The 24,311-nt window shown below is 31.9% G+C and overlaps 3 protein-coding genes across 3 annotated transcripts; 2 read left to right on the top strand and 1 right to left on the bottom strand.

Moving 5' to 3' along the window:
* The first annotated feature begins 7,295 nt into the window (after nucleotides 1–7,295).
* On the top strand, nucleotides 7,296–12,030 carry LOC120073156 (aquaporin SIP1-1-like). Its single transcript, XM_039025811.2, has 3 exons — nucleotides 7,296–7,990; nucleotides 8,815–9,087; nucleotides 11,546–12,030. Exons 1-3 carry the CDS (start codon nucleotides 7,691–7,693, stop codon nucleotides 11,702–11,704), a joined length of 732 nt encoding a protein of 243 aa, XP_038881739.1. The 5' UTR covers nucleotides 7,296–7,690; the 3' UTR covers nucleotides 11,705–12,030.
* Nucleotides 12,031–12,806: 776 nt separating this feature from the next.
* On the top strand, nucleotides 12,807–19,850 carry LOC120073155 (apyrase 2). Its single transcript, XM_039025810.2, has 9 exons — nucleotides 12,807–15,569; nucleotides 15,707–15,835; nucleotides 15,924–15,980; nucleotides 16,066–16,158; nucleotides 16,843–17,039; nucleotides 17,293–17,384; nucleotides 18,898–19,115; nucleotides 19,199–19,385; nucleotides 19,500–19,850. Exons 1-9 carry the CDS (start codon nucleotides 15,258–15,260, stop codon nucleotides 19,613–19,615), a joined length of 1,401 nt encoding a protein of 466 aa, XP_038881738.1. The 5' UTR covers nucleotides 12,807–15,257; the 3' UTR covers nucleotides 19,616–19,850.
* Nucleotides 19,851–22,482: 2,632 nt separating this feature from the next.
* Nucleotides 22,483–22,887, bottom strand: LOC150037384 (uncharacterized). Its single transcript, XM_090311979.1, has one exon. It carries the CDS (start codon nucleotides 22,885–22,887, stop codon nucleotides 22,483–22,485), a length of 405 nt encoding a protein of 134 aa, XP_090168105.1.
* Between the last annotated feature and the right edge of the window lie 1,424 nt (nucleotides 22,888–24,311).

The raw sequence follows: 24,311 nt of genomic DNA, 5'->3' as shown, positions 1-24,311 counted from the left end.
CTCAATTTATTGATTCAAGGTGTTCATATTTTACGAGCTAGTAGAGGGACCTTATGGACCTACATATCATGAGCTCCAACGATTTAAGATTAATTGGCTAAAACTCTTTAGACAAGATTAATCAGTATTCGTTAACTATCAAGTCACAACACTATAGCTCGATAGTTGCACTCTCCTCACTATAGATATACCTGTGTCTACTTGATTTAACCATAATTAAGTTGACCCTTCACAGGTTGTTCGTAATACCGGCTGGGTCAATATGTTTTTTTACCCCCGATATTACATCTTGCTCTTTAAGTTCCATTGATCCTCTAATGAACAATTGGTTTGAGATCCAATCACTAAACCGGACGGTGGGGCCCCTTGTTCAAGACCTGAATTTAGTACTTAAGAGAAAAACCTTTCTCCTATCCCTGTATCGGGTAGGCATGAATTTCTTCTTGCACCCTATGTCTCAGCTATCTACTTGGTCTTATCCTTGAAATGGGAGGCTTATTGAGCCGGCGCTGTTGAGCCAACCCTCACCTATGCAAATCTAAGGATAATCTCGAATAAATAGGAGTTTGTAGTTAGCTCAGGATTAAGATCGAGTTACCTAGGTCATCTAAGTGAAATAGCCAATCTTAAATAGTAAACAACATTCTAAAGTAAAAGTGACTTATTTTTTGGTCTGATCTTATGCAAACTCATTGCATAGGACACCCCCACTTCTCATGTCAACGTATGAACAAATCAGGATCACTTCATTTATAGCACCTTACAATAAATTGTAACAATTACAGAGTGGGCCGCATCCAATGGTGTTACCAGAATAAGGCATCCAATCTTATTCGTACACTATAGATCATTTTGACTATTTACTCGAACCTGATCCACTTTTATTTCTCCACATAAAGTTCAAGTATACATATAATAGTCATAGATATTAGTTTATTGGATTTAGACTTTATAAGTGCAATTTATAGATTCAATAACAACTTTATTGAAGTAATGTTGAATAATACTTTATTGATAATAAAATATGTTTAACTTTACAAACTGCAAGTTTTAGGACATACAACAAGACACAGGCTTAGCCTTTAGTCAACATACGCCTTATGTCCCATGAGCCATCTAGCCATTGACTTAACATCTCCCTTGTCGCATCCTTTATGCGTTTACCTTCTTGAACTCACCATGGCTCTCAACACCTATCTCACATAACCATTTCTCCATCTTACCACTAGGCGTCATTGCATCCCTTTCTACCCGAGATCTTAAGCTTTTATACTTAGCATATTTTTTTCCCTTCCTCCGGCTTGCCTTTATTATTCTCCACTTCCTACATGTAGACCAGGTTCACCATCTGAACGCATATACAAGCAACACTTAGAAAATCTTTCCTCTCCTAGTGTTTTTCAAATGCAATATTCATTAAACATACTTAGTGCATTCTTTTTCCATTATTACTAATACATATCTTAAACATATAATTAAGAGAACTTAAACTTAATTAACTAGTAAGACAAGTTCAGGGGCAAAAATGCTTATGAAAAAGTTGTTAAAAGCAATTTGAAGAAGAGACATATTTATAGACTATTTGTGGCCATTCGAATAGTCGTGTCTCTTCTTCAAGTTGGTTACTTTCAAAATGACATATTCATTCATGAAACAATGCAACTTTACACAAAAAGGTCACATACCATTTATTCCAACAATCCCCCATAAATGGTAAATTGACAATTTAAGATTAAGAAAAAAAGGAAACATACGGTATTTTCCAATGAAGAATTTGCATCAGGATAAGTAGTAAAAACTTTGAACTTTCCCTACTGAACATCAATCGAGTTTACTTGATTGATTAGTGGACTTGATGTCTTGAACTGAAAACCGTTCTAGAGTAAATTAAGATAATTGAAGTCACACAATTTCTCATTATAACAAAGTTTATTCTCATAACTGTGTTCATTTTGGCTTTGAACACCACCTGGTCTCATGAGTGTTTTAGAGATTTTGCCTTAAAAATTCTCATAGAAACGACCCACACCCACATAGGTGATTCTTATAAAGAACATCGTATATGTTCTTTCATAAGTAATTATTCAACAACTTATAGAATCATTAAAAGCACAATGCTTACCCTAAAACCACACTTGCATTGTCTCATCATCCTTAGAATGGGTAAGAAGAAAAAAAAAAATTCAAAGCATTGCTCACTAAGTTATCCATAAGTCGGTTTGTCCATTGAACCTAGATCTTAGGATCTCCAGTCAACTAGGTTGGGTTACCTCTCTTGTTAACTTTTTAAAATTAAAGGTTTTTAACCTCATTCTTCTTGATAAACTTTCAACCAACTTCTAGTTAGGCCTTTTGTAAGTGGATCGCTATATTATCTTTTGACCTTACAAAGTCATTTGTGATAATTCACTAGAAGGTAGTTGTCTGATTGTATTATGTCTTCGTCATGTATGTCGAGACATATTATTATTCACTAAAGAGGTTTGGGTTGTATTCACACTTTAGGAATACCATACAAAAATTTTGTAATCTCACACTTTAAGAATACCATACAAAAATTTTGTAGCCAACTCAAACATAACTCAACCTCTTTTTAAATTATTAACGAATATTCTCAAACTTCGATTATCAATTGGGGAATACTCACTTTTCCGAAATACCCCACAATGACATGAGATTTTAAGAAGGTTTCAACCTTTCCATAATTCACAAAGAATTTAGTATATTTTTATATATAGAATTCCATATAAAATATAATTAACCTTCAACCATGGAGAGACCTATTCACAAAATGTGTCTTATCCTGATTTTGGAATCAATCATTTTATAGATCAGGAAAATTTTTACTATAAATTTCATTGCTATGACATCTTTTGTCTTATATATGTTAATTTTCTCTAATGATTCCCATAGTTTTTTTTTTCCAGATCCACCACCGCACACATTATATAGTGTGTTATCTAGTCCACTCAAAATGTGGCTATTGCGTAGATACTTAACATATGTGTCTATGCCTCAAGTGCAAGAATCTTTTATTTGTTGACTTATCCTTCAAACATTATGCGATAGTATGTTCTTTCAAAATCTTGACAAAGTCAAAGATCCTGTCATCATTTGGAATCATTGCCATTAAATTTCTCCATGATTTTCACAAAAAATGGTGCAAGATTTTGTATCGGTGATGACATTTATGTGAAAGCGATCACCAAATATTTGTGAACCAAGGTAAATAACTTTACCAAATAAATTCTCACAAATTAAAATCAAATAAGACAACAAATAAACTTAAGACATTATTCATTATTCTTGAAACGTAAAACAACATGAAAACATAATATTTGATACCTATTACGCATAATAGTAACAATGGACTGCAATAAGCCAATTAAAAAAAAATACATAAATAATGCAACACATTAGTCATACATATAACTGACATACATGTTATCGTTTATCAAATATGTTTTATACGCAATAAAATTCATATAATAAAATGCTTATATCCAATAAAATTCATTTCTTTACTCGTCATTCAAATCCAACACAACAAAGTGGTTATAGGTACTAAAATTTTGATGAAACTGCACAAAAAATGTATATATTTATAGTTCAACAATTTCAATATCCTTTCAAACTATGAAATATTTTGTAATAAGATCAATATATATCTATTAGAGATATATAAAACATCATATATAAAAAAATATATGAACAAAATTAATTTCTAAAATATAATATGTAAGGCACATGTACATAAAATTATATGAATGACGAAGACATATTTTCAATCTATGAAAACACGATATCAGGTGGGTTGTCTCTTCTAAAATAGACAACACAGAAAATTGTGTGTAAAACAAAATCAACAAACAATATATATATATATATATAATAGAGATTATATGAGTGAAAGTTATAGGATGAAAAATTCACAAAATTCTTCTTCAAATTACTTTTCTAATGTGATGAAGAGTAAAATTAGAGAACTAGGAATCAAAATTTTGAAATTAAAATTAAAAAGCATCGTGGTGCAGCGATGGTTAGATGTACGCTTAGAAATCTGGGGGTCATGGGTTCAATGGGCAAATAAAAAACAAAGTAAAACCATGTACAATCTTATCGATTTGAGAGAAACCCTATGAAAAAAAAAAAAAATACAGAAACCTGATATACCAAAAAGAATTTGAGTCTAGTAACTTTACGTTGTCTCAAGACAATTTTACTCACTCTAATGTCTTTGTTTCTCAAGATAGAACATATTACCTTTCTTATGGGAAGTAACACCTCGTCCACAAGATCCAACAAACTACATTTTATGGAAATAAATCGAACTTGCATAAATTTATAAAAAGGGAGAAAAGTTTTATGAGTGAAAAATACTTATAGAAAAGCTGTTAAAAACAATTTGAAGAAGAGACATATTTATAGACTATTTGTGGCCATTTGAATAGTGATCTCTTCTTCGAATTGTTATTTCCAAAATGACATATTCATTCATAAAACAATGCAACTTTACACGAAAGTTCATATTCCATTTATTCCAACAAAAAGTAGATTAAGAAAATCGGATAAAATTACTTGATAAATATAAAAAGTAGATATAGAGGGAAAGATGAGTTACTTGGGTAAGTCTGTAATCTAGATAGTTATTATAGACATTTTTTTTTTCATTTGGATTGATTGTCTCAGTGTTTATACATTTTTTTGCACTTATAAACACTTATTTAAACACTTAGAAATCAATCCAAACACACACTAAGTTAGTGGGTCAAACGACCCCAACTTTTAGTCAAATTCCAAAATTACATTTTTTTTTTTTACCATGTGTGGATTGGGGATCAAATCCCTGGCCTCCATATTATCATAAGAGCCCATTTTAGCTAAAAATAGGAATGATATGCTACAAGATTGGGATTGGGTAAAATTTAATAGGCTAAAATATATTCTCACAAAAAAGGCTAAATATTATTTGATTATGAATTATATGAATCATTTTCTATTTAGTCTCGACGCTTTTGAATATTAAATTTTAGTTATTTTACTTTCAAAATATTTGGTCTTTGGACTTTTAATTTTGTGTCCAATAGGTTTATGAACATTCAAACCGTTAAAATAGGTCAGTAACATATTCAAAATTTTTAAAATTTAACTATCTAATAGATATAAAATTGAATTTGATGCCTAATATGTAACTCTTAACTTTCAATTTACTCTCTAGTATGTACGTGAATTTTTTAAAATATTGAATAAGTAAAAAAATCTAATATAAATACGTTTAAATCACCTATTAGATACATAACCAAAAGCTCGGGCTCCATTTAGTAACCATTTGAATTTTGTGTAAAGTTTTTTAAAATTAAGCCTACAAGCACATCTTCCCCCTCATTTTTTTTTTTTTTGCTTTATTATATACTTTCTACCAACTTTTTAAAAATCAAGTCAAGTTTTGAAAACTAAAAAAAAAAGTTTTTTAAAACTTGTTTTTGTTTTTAAAATTATACGAACGATTAACTATTTTACTTGAGATAGATGAAAACTATTATAAGAAATTGAGAGAAAATAAGCTTGATTTTAACAAATTTATCAAACGAGGTCTTAAAAATCTATAATAGACATCTTTTAAGGTTCAAGGACCTATTAAGCACAAAACTAAACCTATTAAACACATTTTAAACTTTAGGGACCAAATAGATACAAAATTTAAAGGTGAGAGACTAAATCTCTTAATTTAAGAAAAAAATGAAAAATGATGAAGGATATTGCATTGCATGTATGTATGTTAAAAATTAAAATATCATATTGGTACTTATACTTTAAATTTCATTCCATTTTAGTCTCAATATTTTAAGTGAATCTTAAATTTAGTTCATGATAGTTTATTGTCGATCTTTGATCTTTGATTTTTTTTTTTAAAAAATCCATACTAACATTTCCTTTATAAATTTTGAAAATATATTCATATGACCATATATCTTATGATGTCTTTCTCATACGAAATCAAATTGTGCCCTGCAATCAAGTATAAGTTGCTTTTGTTGGTAGGCCCACTTATGTTAGGGCACTATCCCTCAATTCTTACTGGGTGTAATCAACATATTTTTTTACATTCAAATGTTATAGGATCAGACGAGTTGTTTCATGAGATTACATGGAATAAGAATCATTTGTTCCCTCTAATATATGTTTTTTTATTCAATTAAAGCGTTATTGCATTAAAATTATTGTCATCAAGGCCTTTCTTATTGGACGAGCGCATCCGATTCGAAAGTCATTTCCTAAATCACTTTTCGTACATTTGCTGAAATTTCAAGAAAAAACTTGACAAATGAGGTAGAGTTCCATGAAATATGTAGGCTAAAAAGATGCTATTTGCTACCATTCAATCTATTTGTGCATTAAGTTCGGTGAAGATTTCAATCTATAATGAAGAAATGACAGTAGTTCGTTGTTTTGTAGGCTTTATTATTCAGAGGAAGAGTTTAGGTAATACTTTCAAAGTGACTTTCGACGAAAAAATCCACACTATTTATAAAGAATTGTAATAATTTAAAAGCCATTAAAAATATATAAACTAAATTTGGAGAATAATTGGAAGTATAAAAGGTAAAATGTAAAGTATAAGGACAAAATGATATTTTATAAAATATAAGGATGAAAATATAAAGTATAAACATAAAATATAAAGTATGAGGACAAGGATAAAACTATAGAGTATCAAAATAAAAATACAAAATATAAATAGATTAAAATATCACTGTTGTCCTACATTTTGAGATTTGTTCAATTTTAATATCTACAATTTTAAAGTTAATCTGTCAAAATTTTATCGAAATTGTCTAAATGAATAATAATAGTTTTCACATGTCCCTTCAAAAAACATCACATGTTTTCAAAATTTAGTGTAAAAATAATAACAAGTAACAAATTTTGAAGTTAATAATGCATTCAGATGTTAATTGAATTGTGTTCGATTTAGTCGACAAATTAAATTTATTGTAAAAGGTAGAAAGTAAAGAGAAATTTTTATCAATAAAAAAAATCCTAAAAAGATTTAAACAAAAGTTTCAAAAGTATTTTGTACTTTTAGAATTTATTTTTACTATAAAATGTAAATATTTTTTATTTTTAAAAAGATAAAAAAAAATTATACTTTGTATACCTAATTTATTTATATATATATTTATGTATTTTTAAATATAAAAAATATTTACATTTTATAGTAAAAAAAATTTAAAAATAAGAAACACTTTAAAAAAATTTCACTATAAAATCTAAATATTTTTGCGATTTCAAATATTTATAATAAAATTTAAGACTTTGCAGTAAATGACAAAATTTAAAATCGGAAAGTTCATCGAAGCAATCAAAATCATCCACAGCGAATTTTATCCTAGGAAAATCCCGAGTTAGGTGAATGGCTCGGTATACATGAATCCTCAACAACAGTTGTGATTCTTATTTTCCCCCAATTTTTCCTCTTTTTTTTTTCTTTTTTTTTTTTCCCAAGATTTTTTTTTTCTTATTTAACTTTGATTGATTTCGATTCCGTATGAATCGAACCCAGATTTTGTAGAAAATCTCTTTCAGTACTGACCTATTTGCGGCTGCAGCTGCGATTTCTCTTCTTCCGGCGTCAAGTTGATTCCGGCCAATTACTGCTCCTTCTTGTTCGATTTCAAGAGGATTAACCATGATTGATGCTATCAAGGCTGCGATCGGCGATGCCGTTCTCACTTCCATGTGGATTTTCTGTGCTTCGTCTCTTGGGGTTCTCACTTCCGTCCTGTACTCGACAGCCGCTGTTTATGGCCTTCCGCTTCACCCCCTTCTTATCACTACTACTCTTGTCTTTGTTCTTGTTTTCGTTTTCAACATAATTGGTGCTGCTTTGGGTGGGGCTAGCTTTAATCCCACTGCTACTGCTGCTTTTTATGCTGCCGGTGTCGGTCCAACCTCTCTCTTCGCCATGGCTATCCGTTTCCCTGCTCAGGTTAGCTTTTGATTTCTCTCTCTGCTTCTGTAATTGAGTGGAAATTTTGTGGGTTGTCTCGATTGGTTTGGATTTTTTACCTGCATTCTCTATAATATGTGGTTAGGGTATGTAATGTACATTTTGTTAGCGTGTTGGTCTGTTCTGATTTTTTTTTTTTTTTTTTTAATGATGCTTCTTGAGTGGTGGATCGAGTTTCCATGATCGTTGAGTGATGGGTTTGGACTGAGGAAGAAAGATTGTTGTATGACTAAAAAGGAGTTGATGCTGACTAATGATTAAGAAAGAAGGAAAAAGGAGAAAAAAAAACTTTAGACATGTCGATTTAGGGCTAAGGTAAATGATTTTGCATGCTTTACAAAATGGGTTGCTTTTTGCTCTGGGGGAGGAAGATCTTACCTTCCAAACTTTTTATATATATGATTTTTCTAATAAAAAAATTTGGGGCAAATTAGAGGAAACACTTTAAAGTCTCTAATCATTGACTTATCCATGGCGGCCACCTATCTAGGATTTAATATCTTACGAATTTCTTTAACATTCAAATATTGTAGGGTCGATTGTCATGTGAGTTTAGTTGAAGTTAAGTTGGCCAGACATTGAGGGTTACTAAAAAGAAAAGAAAAGAAAAAAAACTACTGACTGTTATTATCCTTTTACATCTAAGTTCTATCAGAGATTCGGGGATAAATTAAAATAGGAAATAAATATAATGATGTTTGTTGAGAATTTTTGCAGGTGTTGTTATCTTTTGCCTTCAACTAGAATTCATTGTTTCTGAAAGAATGGTACTAATTATTATAGATTTAATTTATTGTTGGCAGGCAGCTGGTGCGGTTGCTGGTGCCCTGGCGATCAAGGAGGTGATGCCTATACAATACAAGCACATGCTTGGTGGACCTTCTCTGAAAGTTGACATTCATTCTGGAGCTACAGCTGAAGGAGTTTTGACCTTTATAATCAGTTTTGCTGTTCTCTTTATTATACTCAGGGGTCCCTCTAGCCCAGTTATTAAAACATGGTTGCTGGCAATGGCCACCGTGGCATTAATCGTTGCCGGTTCTAGTTACACAGGGCCTTCCATGAATCCTGCAAATGTGAGTTCATCTCTTCTATTAAGCTTTATACTTTACTTGTTCTGATTTGATTACTATTATGATAATTCGTTCTGGTTTAAAACCTAAATGGTTGTATTTTGTGTGCTATTGATGCGATGGAGCTGTTGCATTAATAGCTGGTTGCTTTGAGCATATATTGAACCTTACTTCCATGAACTATCTCTATATTTTATCTATGCATAATGAAAGGAACACTCTTTACTAATTTCAATCATATGAGTTCTTTTTGTGAGTTATTGTACATGGTTAAACGCATTCTAATTTGAACCAATTATAAAGGAGGAAAATAATCACCGAGAAGATAAACTTTAGCTAAATTGAAAACTTCTTCCTGTCCCAAGGTTTATCTTGAAAAACCCTAATTTTCCATATCAATTCCAAGAATCATCAGCAATGCCTTAACTGCATTTGTCCACAACATCTGAACTTTCCTCTTATGTTTATTTCATATTATCTTTTGCCAAGTTGTGCACTATCTAGGATGACATAAAACTCTGAAGGATGGCATGGCGTTATATCATCCTGGACTAAAGGGGATAAAGGAAGGGGAAAAAACTGAGTCTAGTTCTTCCCATCTTTTATCAAAGAAGATTTGGATTTAAAAGTACGTTTGGCCACCTAGTTTGCACCTTATCTGCTGAGTTTAGGACTCACGTAGAGTCCATGCAAAATACTTTACCTTTTTGGGAATCTTTTCACCCTAGATCACCAGCCGACCATATTTGTTACGAGAATAGAGTAGCTGATAAAGACTTAAATTAGGAGCTAACCGAATAAAGCCAGATAAATGAAAGGTCTTTCTATTCTTGCCCTTGAATTTCGATTGAGTAATCCCACGCCATACAGCCACCAACTTTGAAACTTACACATCAAAAGAGCTTTCTGCCTAATTGGTTTTTGGCTACAATACTTAGCTCTAAACTCTGTCTAGACACAAGATTCTCTCATTAATATTTGTGCATAAATGCTTCCACTAGTTTCTCTCTAGACACCTACTTTTCTCTCACCTTATCTCCATCTAGACATGCTTCTCTCGTTCATCTCTCTTGACGCATGTACTATTTCTTTTGTTAGTTCACTTATACACCTACACTACCGATTATTCTGCAGTCTGTACATACACGATCTCCTTGTGTATGTTTTTTCTAACCATTCTCCCTTCACAATAGCTAACTTTTTCAAACAAAATACTCTCAACAATTTCTCTCCGTCCCCTTGTGTTTTATAATTAAAATTTTTTCCTTTTTAATAAATTTTAAATTCTAAAAATGCCTTTTGAAGTAAACGAAAAAAACTCTATTAGATAAATATGAAGTTCCTCTCAAAACTAATTGGCAATAAAAGGAGTAACCCATGCATCTTATGAGGAGTGTCAGGTCTTTTCATCTCTCTAATGGACTCATCAACATGTCCCCTCTAGATGATGACTCTTTTGGGTTCCTCATTCTTGGGTTAGATCCTTTCTTTTTTTGGACCAAATACTTGTTTAGGTGTCATGGGCCTTGATACCATATTAAGTAAACATGAGGTTCCATCTCAACATCAAGCGACAATGAAAAGAGTAACTCATGTCACTTATAGGAATTGTGAGGTCTTTTCCTCTTTCTAATGTAAGATCCAACATAACTATGCGAAAACCTTTTTATTTAGGGAAATTCTTATAAATAGAAATATCCAATAAATATTTACACTTTATATTTGTACTTTTGGAACTTTTTGCTATAAAGTGTAAATATTTATTGGATTTTTCTATCTATAAGAATTTCCCTAAATAAAAAGGTTTTCACATAGTTATGTTGGATCTTAAATTAGAAAGAGGAAAAGATCTCACCATTCGTATAAGTGACATGAGTCACTCCTTTCATTGTTGCTTGACGTTGAGATGAGTTACTCGTTTTGCTATAAAGTGTAAATATTTTTAAATATATATATTTTTTTAATATTTAAAAAAGCCCCTTTTATTTATTTGTTTATTTTTTAAATCCTGAAACACTAGAGCCAAATATGTTGAACGGATGAAAGCATGACAAAGGTGATATCAACTCACCATGTTCCAAATTCTGTGGTAATCACCTATATAGGATATTTAAATTTTACTCAAATATTATAGAGTGAGACTCTTGTCTTATAAGATTAGTAGACATTGACAATTTGAACTATGGAAGGATTGGTAATTGAACTATAGAAGGATTGGTAATTGAACTATAGAAGGATTATACAGTGTGAATTATTGCTTCATCTTATTTGAAACTTCCATTGTGTACTCATCTGACCCGTTTGGCTCCTTTGGTTCATCCCTTGGATATATAATGTTTGGTTCATGAACTGGTAAAAGTCGTATCACAATTTTTTGTGAATTCGAACCCTAAAAAATGGAGAAGATGATATCTGTTATTTTCGTTATGGCAAGAAAGCTGATTTTTGTTTTGAAATGCAGGCGTTTGGATGGGCATATCTAAACAATAGGCATGATACATGGGAGCAGTTGTACGTGTACTGGATCGCCCCCTTCATAGGAGCCATTTTGGCTGCTTGGCTTTTCAGAATCATCTTCCCACCACCACCCCCAGCCCCAACTAAGCAGAAGAAAGCTTGAAATCAGTCGCCGCTGCCACCATGTTTCTTTAGATAAGCTTTGATCAATCAAATGTAGCAAGTAAGAACTTCCAGTTCTGTTCTTAAGATAATTGGTGCCGGTTTAAAGTTTATATTTTGCAGCTGCTTCTGGATCGATAATCCTTCAGTTAAGTTCCCATTAGTCATTTATTTTTGTTTCAACCAATTTGTCAATGGCCTTATACAGATTGCTGTTGCTGCTTTTTAAGGTTTTGTTTATATGTTTCTTTGGTATTAAGGTAGTTTTATGTTATTTTTCTTTAGAGTTTTACATTACTCTTTAGTAAACTAAAGTAGTTTCTCCGACTCCGACTCCGACGTGTGACCTATAATAATCCTAGTTTGGTAGTGATGCTTAGGTTGACTCTTATAACCAATTTCTTCCAGTTTATTTGGATTGTGACTTTTAAGATATTAGTATGTTTTGACACTTATTGTACTTAAATTCGACACTTAACTTTTAAGATCTTAAAAATCTTAAGATATTAGTATGTTTTGACACTTATTGTACTTAATTTCGACACTTAACTTTTAAGATCTTAAAAATCTTAAGATATTAGTATGTTTCAACACTTACTGTACTTAATTTTGACACTTAACTTTTAAGATCTTAAAAATCTTAAGATATTAGTATGTTTTGACACTTATTGTACTTAATTTCAACACTTACTGTACTTAATTTTGACACTTAACTTTTAAGATCTTAAAAATCCTAAGATATTAGTATGTTTCGACACTTATTTATTCTGAACAACCATTTCTTTTGGTCAAATACTTTTTAGGAGGTAACTGTCTTATTTAACCAAGATACATGATTAGAAAATGAAGGTAATTTGCTTAAAATGTATGTATATCTTAATCATTGTGGATCTAAATCGTAAAATTTCTATGCACGTTCTTGAATCTCTACTTATTGTACTTAAATTAACAATATCCATTTATCAAATATCGTAAGCTAGTTCAGTGTTTGTTTATTTATGATTAATACCAAACAATAATGGATGATTTTTTTAAAGCATAGTTTGAAGTCAATTTCCTTTTATTTTTTTAAAAAATATTTTAAAATCTACTCCCCTTTCCCCTTTTTTTTAGTGCAAATGGGATAGGGAGAATCGATCCACAAATCTAACCATTTTTCAACTTAATTAAAAAACATTTATCTTTTAAAACAGTGAAAGTTTGTAATTTTTTATGGTTGGAATATATAGCAATGATCTATTTTGACTTTATAGAAGAGAAATACACTCGATGTCAATTGAGTGCTGGTTTTGGCCATTTTTTTATGAGTTTAATAAAAAAAAATTTATCTATATATTTTTTAAAACAAGTGAAGTTAGTAATTTTTTATGGTAGGAATATATAGCAATATATTCTATTTTGACTGTATAAAAGAGATACTTTTTTCATTAGTAATTTTAATGTTTTATACAGTCACTACAACACAATTTTAGAAAGAAAATAATTTTAATGTTTTCGTTTTTCCTTTGATTTTCATTTTTTGTTTTTTTTTTACATAATTATGTCGAACCTTCTACCTCTAAAACAAAGATTATGTTAATTATGATTGAACTCAACTCATTTTAACTTCAACATTGACTTTCATTGTTCTATTATTAAGGCCAATCAATAATTTGACCGATAACATCCCTAATACCTTATTCATTTATTTTTCTATGGTTTGATTTTTTAAATTAGGTGGATATTTCACTTCTTCAACAATCTTATCAACAATAACATTAACATGAATAAGTGAAATACATATATTTACTGTCTATGAACTCTACTAGATTTGAATCTATATATTATCTTAGTATACAAACATTGAATGTTGATCATCTTTTCTTATTTTGCAAAATAAAATTTAAAGTTTCACTTATTTTGGCAGGATTTTTCGGTCCACTTTTATATACGTATGTTCTTTAAAAAAAGAACTATTCGTTTAAAAAAATATTAAAATTTCATGTGCATTACAAATGTTTTTGAGACTAAATGTGATTCTCGTGTTTTCTTTTTCATTTGAGGTCGACTTTGAACTATTATTGACTATCTTAGCAAAATAATTATATCAATACAAACAAATAAAGAAATAATTATATGGCAAGACCCAAAAGAAATATGAATTACTTTTAAAACTTAAATTTTATAACCTTTTACTTGTGAAATTACGGAATCGACTCTTGTGTATACTTGTTGATATTCGACTCTCACTTTCGTTACTCTCTTTTGTTACTCAATAACTTTTTTTTTTTGTTTGTTTTTGATGTTTTTTCAAGTTGTCCTTCCATTTAAGTGTATCGATAATCATGATCGAGTAACGATAATGAAAAAGAATAAAAAAAAGAAAAGAAAAATATTCATAAGAAAAGGATAAGAAAGTTGAAAGGAAAAGAAAGTTAAAGAAAAAAAAAGAATAGCTAGAGTGAGTATTACTCTATTGGCATATGTAGACAATGGATTCGACTTTGAAATTTCACCTCTTGATAACATAATTCGTTATAAAACTTATATAATTTCTAGAAAGTGGGTCAATATTCATTTATGACTCATGAACAAGGATATTTGCAAATAAAACTTCAAAAATTTCACTACTAAAATTCCACCTATTAATTTTTTTTAATTTTTTTTTTCTATTTCATTTGGAATCGAACTTGAGATATGATTGGTTACCTTATCAAACAATAAAAAGAAGAAATAATAAAAAAAGGTAAGATAATTACATTAATGAATCACAACAAAAAGAAAAAAAATAATAAAAAATATGTAATTTTCAAAATCATTCTCAAACATATATTTTTAATTATTCAAACTCAATTTTGATGATACAAAAATTGTTTTAAAAATGATAAATTTAAAATCACTTCAAAACGTGCAATAATTTCATTTCTTAATAACATGAAGAAAAGTTAATAAAATTTATCTTAAAAAAAGTAGGAAAAATTTTAATTTTGACGTGTGGAAAGTACTATATCAATATCTAACACAAAAAATAAAAATATAAAGAAAAATATAAAGAAAATAAAGTTTCAAAGAACCGTCAAGTGGAAGCATTGATCCAAAAACGTAAAAATTGTGTCATTATTTACGTTCCAATTCTTCAATTGTCTTGCCGCTCTCTGAAGCCAATTCACAACTGCTTTTACTTCTGAATCCAAATCCGCCATTGTTAACACTCCCTTCAACCGTCCCAATTCAAACCCATTTCCAATTTTTCCTTCTTCAATCCAAATACCACTTCCAACGAACCCCATTTCCTCGATTTCACTGACGGATTCCAACCAGATCCGTCCTTCATGCTGTTTCCACTCAATCATTAGTCAATTCATTGCGTAAATTTGCCGTTGTTCTTCACAAAAGAAGAGCTGGATCCGACTCCCGAACCACCGCAGTCCTTGAAGGCTCCCGCTGCCTCCAATTCCACCGGAAACGGTCAGATCCGTTACCGATCTCCGTCTTCCGCCGAGCTTCTTGAAGGTCAATCCGCTTCTCTTCCACTTCAAGATCAACAGAAGTTACTTCAGTTGGAATTTGACAAGATGCATAAGCGTTCCGGGAAGCAACAGTCGGAATCGTTGTCTAGCAAGATCTATAGATTCAGAGGGGTTTTATTGCTTACCTCTCTTTCTCTTTTCTTAATCGCTTTTGTTCTTTATCTCATGCCGGCTCGTGAGGATTACTCCTTCAACCACCGCAAAGTTTCCCCTGATCACAGGTCGTCTTCTTCTTCCAAGACCTCTTTTGCTGTTATTTTTGATGCTGGTAGCTCTGGGAGTCGTGTCCATGTCTTTTGCTTCGATCATAATCTCGATCTCCTCCCCGTTGGCAAGGATATCGAACTTTTCGAACAAGTACTAATCTCTGTCTCCTCTATCCACATTTTCACTTAGATGGGTTGTGCTTATTTTTTGTTCTTGTGATTGTACACATGTAAAATGTTGGATTTGAGTTGACTGGCTGTGCTTATATTTGTTTACTTCTTCTTTAGCTTAAACCAGGACTGAGTGCATATGCTGACAGCCCCAAGGATGCTGCAGCATCTCTAATTTCCCTCTTGGACAAAGCTCAAGACGTGGTTCCTAAAGGGCTGCGGCCAATGACCCCTGTTAGAGTTGGGGTTCGTTGATCTTCCTCGAATTTTTCGAACTCTGTTATTTAGAAAAAAATATGTCACTTGTTGTAATTGGTTTTTCATGTTAATGCAGGCAACTGCTGGCTTGAGGGCCCTGAAAGGTGATGCATCAGATAGAATTTTGCAGGCGGTAATGTTCCTTTCTTGTTCTTTGGAATCAATTTTTATGTTCCCTTATCTCATGCTAATAGATGCAAGCTTGTATATTCTTTAAGGTTAGGGATCTTCTGAGAGACAAAACTGACTTCAGGTTGGAGGGAGATGCCGTCTCCGTGATTGATGGAACTCAAGAAGGTTCTTACCTTTGGGTATGTTTATTATTGCTTTGATGCACTTTGTACTCTGTATGTAGTATGATCCTCAGCTGCAACCTTTTTTTTTTTTTTTAGTTTCCTTTCAACCCTCAAATGCATGTTATTTGCAGCACAATCGTGTAATGATGTCATGTTCTCGTTAATTTCTCTCTTTCCCCCACTAAGTGAAAGAATATGAGGCCTTCAGGATAAACTATCATGTTTGCCACTCACATATATTGCTTACTCTTCAGCCATTCTATAAGAAAAAACCCAGTTTTGTTTATACTTTGGTCTGAAGTTCTGTTTTCTGTTGAAAATCCTACAAATCTTCAAAGCTTAGGATGTGTTGTTCTCTCTCTAACCCGAGCTTTACCTTTTCTTAGTTGAGGATGGAGTTGGCATGTAAGCAGTGAGTTTGCATTTAGCCTAGGTGCTGGAATAGCAATAAGAATGAGTTTAGTTAACAGAATAGGATCATGGAACTTGGGAGCAAAATGGAATATGAAGAGGTTGTCGGTAAACTATGTACAAATGTTAAACATCATAACAGCATTTAGCAGAATTTGAGACAGAAATATGTTCAATTGGATTGTTAATTCATGCATGGAATTTTTATAATCAGAATAATTATTGAGATCTTGCATGATGTTCTCATCCATCCATTAACATATTACAAGCGTGGATATCATTTTCCAGGTGACATTAAACTATCTGCTTGGAAACTTGGGTAAGAAGTATTCGGATACAGTTGGAGTTGTAGATCTTGGGGGAGGATCTGTTCAAATGGCATATGCTATCTCAGAAAAGGATGCTGCTCAATTATCAGATGCAGAGGGTGCATACGTCAAAAAAATGTATCTGAAGGGAGCAACTTATTATCTCTATGTTCACAGGTATACATTCTACTTCCTCGTCTCGTTGATTTTACCAGCTGGTAAATTTTAGGCATGGCAATACGACTTGTTGAATCTCTCCCAAGGCTCTGGCGAATGCTTGTATTTTTCCTCTCCCAGGATTTTTAAAGTTCTTTTGTATCAATTCTCTTTTCTATTTTGTCTTGTGTTTCAATTGGCCGCTGATGATTTGACAATATATGATTGTTTTTTAGACTTGACTTTATTTGGCTGTTGGTTATTTGAATTACAGTTATTTGCATTATGGGTTACTAGCTGCTCGAGCAGAGGTTTTGAGTGTCTCCGAAGATTCTAGCAATGATTGCATCCTATCTGGCTATGAAGGTTTGTTTTTTCTTTTCTTCTCTTCCAGACCATAAATGTTTTTGCAATCACCGTTTCCCTCCTCCATCTCTTATGTTGACGTAAGTCGCAACATAGTGTCTTATTGAGTATAAACCTATTGCAACTAACCACTTTCGAGTATAAACTTCTTCTTGCCGCATGTTTGTCTGTTGGGGAAAGTATTTTGGTCATCCATTAAATCATTGTTCTTATAAATAATACATCTTTCTTATAAGTCATGGAAAGTTTGTTTTGCTTCTTATCACAAAAAAAAAAAAAAAAAAAAGAATTGTCAGGGAAAGTTTGTTTCTTATCAAAGAAAAATAATAACAATAATTGACAAAATAATACATCTTTGAGTTTGTAACAAGTGAGGAAGCCAATTGTTTGAAATATGTTTTCTTTGCACTAGACCATTGGAGAAACTCTCTGATAAAAACCAAAGGAACCCATAAGAAATATAAAAGGTAAAACAGTACAATAATCTACAAGCATTTGAGGTACTTGAAACCTACCATATTGAGTATTCTCCCTCGAGCTTAAATCAAGTAAACCAATGCCAGCCTTTTGTCCTTTCTCGCTCACTCTATTTGTAACAAATTACTAATATCTTAACTAACGACAATCTTTTCATTCTTCATTCACAATAGGTAGGAGCATGTTAAGATTCTTATGTTGCTTGGAAGAATATGCAAGTACTTGTGCATGTATTCGTATCTGAAATATGATAAAGTATCAGTTCCTTGCTTTAATAATCATAATTTTATAATTCTATATCACTTTTGTATGTCTTTATATTCTTTCATTTTTTTTTTTTTTCAAGAAAGCAATTATTTCTATATTCAGAGATCAATTGTTTCATGTTATCCAAATCAGACACAAAAAAAAAAGCCTCTCCTCTCTCCTCTCACCTTTAGCCTCTCCAACCTCACATAACCGTCTCCGGCCACCATGAACTCCCCCAACCAGCCCCCACCTACTACCTTTCCCACCTGGTCCATTCTTCTGTTGTAAATGCACATTCTTCCAAGCAGGGTGTGTATCTTTTGTATGCCTTGTATTCTTTCAACCATAAGTAGGATGTGTATATTAACTCTACTTTGGATATTGGATAAAACCTGCTTATATATTCACACGAAAACATACTTAGGTTGGGAGAGTTCAAGAGCTTCTTTTTATCTCTCAACACCCGTGTGACTCTTGTACAAAAAAGTACCCTCTCCATCATAATTGAACTTCTATATATATATATATATATATATATATATATATATATATTATTGGAAACAGATTCATATGGTGTCCCACACCTTTACATTTAGCAGTAAATGTTAAGCTGTTTCTCTGACTCTCTCTACTAATCGGGGTCGATCAAAATTTCAATTTTCCAATTTGGTTCTTATAGGTTATTATCTTCGTTAGAATAATTCATATCTTCTTTTCTTTACTATCTTTCTGGAAATCAAATGGAGCTTTTGGACTGAAGTATTCTCAATGGTCTCTCTTTTTCTAGGTGAATACCATTACGGAGGAAAGGACTACAAAGCATCAGCCTCTTCATCAGGGTCTAGCTTGAATGGATGCAGGAGTACAGTTTTGAAGGCCCTCAAGGTTAATGAATCCACGTGTACTCACATGAAGTGCACTTTTGGTGGTATTTGGAATGGTGGAGGAGGAGACGGCCAGAAGAATCTCTTCGTTGCTTCATTTTTCTTTGACAGGGCGGCTGAGGTAAGATCCGTTTGACTTGCAGTAAGGGTGTTTGGAAATGGTCGTTTTTGCACGAATCACTGATGAACCTGGTAAACGTGTAGGCTGGTTTTGCTGACCCCAATAAGCCTGTTGCTAAAGTTCGCCCAGCAGACTTCAACGATGCAGCAAAGCAGGCATGCCAAATCAAAGTCGAAGACGCCAGTACATATCCCAATGTCGAGAAGGATAACCTGCCGTATTTGTGTATGGATCTTGTGTATCAGTACACACTACTCATAGATGGATTCGGTAGGTTGCATTCACATTTCTGTTAATACGTATATCAGATAAATTATTGTTATATATAATTAACGGTCGTGTAATTTATTTGTATCTGTGTTTGTTTTCTTTGGTTTGGTGTAGGGCTGGATCCCTGGCAAGAGATAACATTGGTGAAGAAGGTTAAATATCAGAATTCCATGGTTGAAGCAGCATGGCCTCTAGGCAGTGCCATTGAAGCTGTCTCGTCGTTAGCCTAAAACGTTGTTTAGTGGTACCATCCATTGGAGACTAGAGTGAGCTCTTGTTCGTTAACGAGGCGTTGATTTGTCGATCGGAGGTAACAGGGAAAGTTTCATTTAGGTTGGATTCAGAATTTGAATCTTGGTTGGGTTATTGGGAATAATTGGAATATAATGATGGAATCACAATTTTTGTGTAATAACTCGAGTACTATGCCAATTTTATACAAGTTGAGAGAGAGCCATTCTTTTAGCGAGTTACATTACTAACTTACAACATACATGGTGGTTGTAAGAGAACCACTCAATGAAAAGTTCTTTAAAAAAAAAAAAAACGAAAAAAGGAAAAATGACAAAATCCCATATGGTCGAAAAACATCTATTCTTAGGTCAGGAGTTTAAATCTCCAATCTCGAGTTAGATCTTTGGTTGGAATATTTGAAATGACCATGAATTTTGAGCATCTTATTGTCCAAGTTAAAGTTGAAATCATAAAGAATAATATTCTAATATGTTGTGTTGCCTTTGAGTTTTGGAAAATAAAAATTGAGTCAGGCATGTTTTTGATAAGTTTCTGAGAGAGAAAAAAATATTTTTAAGTTAAAAAAGTATTTTTAAGTATTTAAAAGGAAAATTGTTACAAATAGAAAAAATGTCAAATTATTTATAAAAAAACATCGATAAACTTCTATTCGTGTCTATCAGTAATAGAAACTGATGGAAGTGTATCATTGATAGAAGTCTATTAGTGATAGAGACTGATGGAAGTTTAAAATAATTAAATTTTGTTATTTTGTGTAAATAACTTCTTTTTTTTTTTTTTTTTAAAACCCTCTAATTTTTAAAACAAAAGTATTCGGAGCATTTTGTTTGTGTTTGTTGTGTGAGTTGGGTTGGTATTTATTGTTTGTATTTGTTGTGCAAAGTTGAGTTGAGTCGAGTTTAGAAGTCCATGTTTGAGTGCAGAGTTGAGTTGGGTATCTAATGTAGTTTTTTTGTGAATGAGATTAGTTCTATTTTTTTTTTGTTTGTTTTTTATTTTTAAATTTTATGCTTTGCTATTGTTGATTAATTTTCAAATATACACCTATTTTTTCAAATCATTTATGATATAAACATGACAATCTCAAATTTTTTATCTCAATTTGTAGAACATAATATATTATTTTTCATATATTCTTTTTAAAAAAACTGTAATAATTCTAATTATCTTCAATCTGTAAAACATACCAACAAAATATATTTCATATTGCTGCTTAATTAATTGGTATATTGTATATTGTATATTGTATGTATATATATTGAAGGTAGTTATCCCAATACTAATGAATTGATATATTGTATGTATATATATTGAATCTTGCTAACTTAACATTATTATTTCACATATCATACAGTTTATTTTTATATAATATGCATATTATATCTGGAATTGAAATTGTACATAAGATAATTACCTTTCATTTGATTGATGGTGAGAATGTGATGTAGTACAGTAACATTTTTCAAAAGATCACAAAAATAATATGAACGGACTGAACATGTGGCCGTTTCCAATAAAATTCACAAAATATATGTTTTTGGGTTGAAATATTAGGTGGTCAGTCTAGTGGGTCCTAGCAAGTAGGCGTGTATAATATTGTAGTTGTTTTTCTTCTGGTACAGCTAGGAAGAGGTCTGTTTTTTGTATGTCCGTGCCAATGATATCAATTAGGTCATGTCTATCATCCTCAGTGAGACCTTCAATACCAAATATGGCCTGAACTACCTCCTTCCGACACCCAAATTCCATCTCATATTTCTCAGCTTACCACGTAACGAGTCTACCCATGTGCGCTGACTGCATATCAACAGTTGATCACACGATGTCGATCATTTCATTCTAGAAGGTGAGTCGTTTCCTCTTACTCCCTCTAGATGGCTCCGTTGATACGCTCGCTCTGTTGGTGGAAATATCTGGTACACCTGCTCTCCTCGTCGACATATCTCCTTGGTCTTCTTCCATTGCATCCTCAGGAAGTTGGGTTTGTTCATTATCAGGGTAGGGTATTCTTGTGACCCTAGTCGAATCTTGTCTTCCATTTCCTGGAAAAATTTTGACGCCATCACCATTGGTGGCTCGCAATAGTGCTCGATTGCCCCATCTTTCCCAAACACACTTGATAGTTCATCATAATGGGAGAATGACTTGTTCCACAATTCTTTCGCGTTAGGATGACTCTGCATTCATATATGAGAGCAATATTAGAAATTATACAAAAACAGGTTCGGTGTACATTGTTTAATATTTTAAAAAACTTACTCGAACCCAGACGTTGAATATCTCCCTTTCCACTTGAACGCACTTAAACTCCTTGTTCCATCCAAACCCTGATTGATTTAACATCTCCGTTATCGCGAATATTGTTTCTTGAGACTCTTAATCTTACATTTGATAGTGTTCTGGTTTAGGCCACACCCTGGAAACTTCTCCTCCATTATGCATTCCAAGTGTTGTAGATATCCCGGCTAGAAGGTCCCATTGTCAGACTTCCAATCGGACTCCACCAAAGAGGTTAGGGCATTGACCAACCCAGCGTCCTCGGCTTTTGTCCACATATGTTTTGATCGTTTTCCATCGCCTGCCATTCTAATTCATCTATGCATAAATCATAAAGACATTACTGAAAATTAAACAACTTCGTGCGACATGTTATAAAATAAAAAACTAAAACTATGGATTGAAATAGTCGAATTAAAATGTTCACGAGATAAATGAAGCATAGGAATATTGTTCAACAAATAGATAAGTCTTTCTTCAAAAAAAAAAAAATCATGATCTTTTCCATTGAGAAAATATTTTGGCAGCCAAATCATCTCTAAATTTGGTCCATTCGTTTGAGGTCTCAATAAAATTCAACATTATCTCCCTTCGTAGCAACAGACGCAGGATTCTCGTACAACGAATCATCAAGTGAAGAACCGATCCCCATCTCCCTTGTGATTAAGTTGTGAATCAGGTAACACACAGTTATCGTTCGACATTGAACTTGTACCGGGTAGAAGGATTTACTCCTAAGAATTGCCCATCGGCCCTTCAGAAGTCCGAATGCTCGCTCGATAATATTTCTTGCTGACGAATGCTTCATGTTGAAAAATTCTTTCGATGTTGTCGATGCATTGCCCACTCCATGCCAGTCTGAGAGATGGTAGCGCTCCCCTCTATACGGAGCCAAAAATCCTTCAGCATTAGAGTAGCCAGCATCACGCAGATAGTAGTACCCTGTACCATTTTCGGGATTGTAATACATGTCTATTTAATGAAGTAATTGAATGTTGCTTATGTACATGAGTGATTTTTATACTCTTTGGAACCCTCAATTGTGCGGCCGCGCAACTGCATCCCTCATGATCCTAGAGTCGGCGGCTGAGCCCTCCCAGTAATCAACGTTGAAGTGAAAGATTTTTTTTTGGGAGTTAGGATGTAGAGGTTATGGTACAAGGGCCCACTCATACAACCCATTACTACCTATAAAAAACTAAAGTGTGCAACTAGGTATGGTAGTTGACACACTATAAATGTCTCTAATACAATAGTGACAGAAGTCGACATAAATATTATAGTACTTGACATATTTGGATTTTCATGTACCTAGTTAATTTTCAAATTTTATTGTAAGAACTTTTTCATTTTATTTAACTTAAAAAGGATATAAGTAAAAACATCACTATAAATAAAAGTATAGTTATTTCACTATTAATAAATAACACGTTTGCACATTTCAAACGTTTATTGCACTATAAATAAAAGTATAGTTTCAAACTTAAAAACTTATTCTAGTTTGTACATTTTTAACTTATTTCACTATTAATAAAACTTTTATTTCATTAATAATAAACGTATAGTTATTTCATTGTTTAATATGTTAGTACATTTGAAACATGTAGTGCACAATAAGTAAAAGTATAATTTCAAACTTATAAACTTATTTCATTTTGTACAATTTTAACTTACTTCACTATTAATAAAACTTTTATTTCAAACATTGATTTCACTATTAATAAAAGTATATTTATTTGACTATTAATAAATAATATATTTGAACATTTCTAACTTTTATTTCACCATTTATAAAAGTACAGTTTGAAACTTATAAACTTATTAGACTTATTTTGAAACTTATTAAACTTATAAACTTGTAAAAAAAAAAAAAAAAAACTTCTCATAAGTGTATTATTGAATACTTCCTAAACTTATTTTAAAAGTCGCTCAAAAAATATAATTATGTTTAGATTAATAAAGTGAACAATTAGAATTAATGCTGGATTAATATTTGAAAACATCATAATTAATTAACAAAGTTATAAGTTCTAATGGAAGTAATTAACAAAGTTATAAGTTCTAATGGAAGTAATTAACAAAATTATAAGTTCTAATGGAAGTAATTAACAAAGTTCTAAGTTCAAATTCATTTGTTTGTGAAAATGTAGGGATTTAATTAACAAAATTATAAGTTTGATACTGTGTTCATAATTTAATATACTTTTGATAATGGAAGATTTAAATAAATATAATTTTGATAAAACTTGTGATTGAAATGAATTCATTTGATAAATGAAGATGTAAATTGATACAAAATTTAACAATACAAGATAATATTTTTCGTAATAACTTTGAGTTCGACATAGTCTTCTTCAAGAAACAGAGGGAAAAAAATCTCACATTCTCACAAGG

Source organism: Benincasa hispida, chromosome 3, assembly GCF_027475165.1.
Source record: "Benincasa hispida cultivar pf3 chromosome 3, pf3_genome.v1.1, whole genome shotgun sequence".
Taxonomy (NCBI): Eukaryota; Viridiplantae; Streptophyta; class Magnoliopsida; order Cucurbitales; family Cucurbitaceae; genus Benincasa; species Benincasa hispida.
Note: the sequence above shows the minus strand (reverse complement) of the source record. Positions and strands in the feature narration are given on the sequence as shown.

Coding starts and splice junctions, on each gene's coding strand:
- LOC120073155 (XM_039025810.2), top strand. CDS start 15,258: ATGCATAAGCGTTCCGGGAAGCAACAGTCGGAATCGTTGTCTAGCAAG. Junction 15,570..15,706: donor ATATCGAACTTTTCGAACAA/GTACTAATCTCT, acceptor CTTCTTCTTTAG/CTTAAACCAGGACTGAGTGC. Junction 19,386..19,499: donor ACTACTCATAGATGGATTCG/GTAGGTTGCATT, acceptor GGTTTGGTGTAG/GGCTGGATCCCTGGCAAGAG.
- LOC150037384 (XM_090311979.1), bottom strand. CDS start 22,887: ATGTATTACAATCCCGAAAATGGTACAGGGTACTACTATCTGCGTGAT.
- LOC120073156 (XM_039025811.2), top strand. CDS start 7,691: ATGATTGATGCTATCAAGGCTGCGATCGGCGATGCCGTTCTCACTTCC. Junction 7,991..8,814: donor CTATCCGTTTCCCTGCTCAG/GTTAGCTTTTGA, acceptor TATTGTTGGCAG/GCAGCTGGTGCGGTTGCTGG. Junction 9,088..11,545: donor CTTCCATGAATCCTGCAAAT/GTGAGTTCATCT, acceptor TTTGAAATGCAG/GCGTTTGGATGGGCATATCT.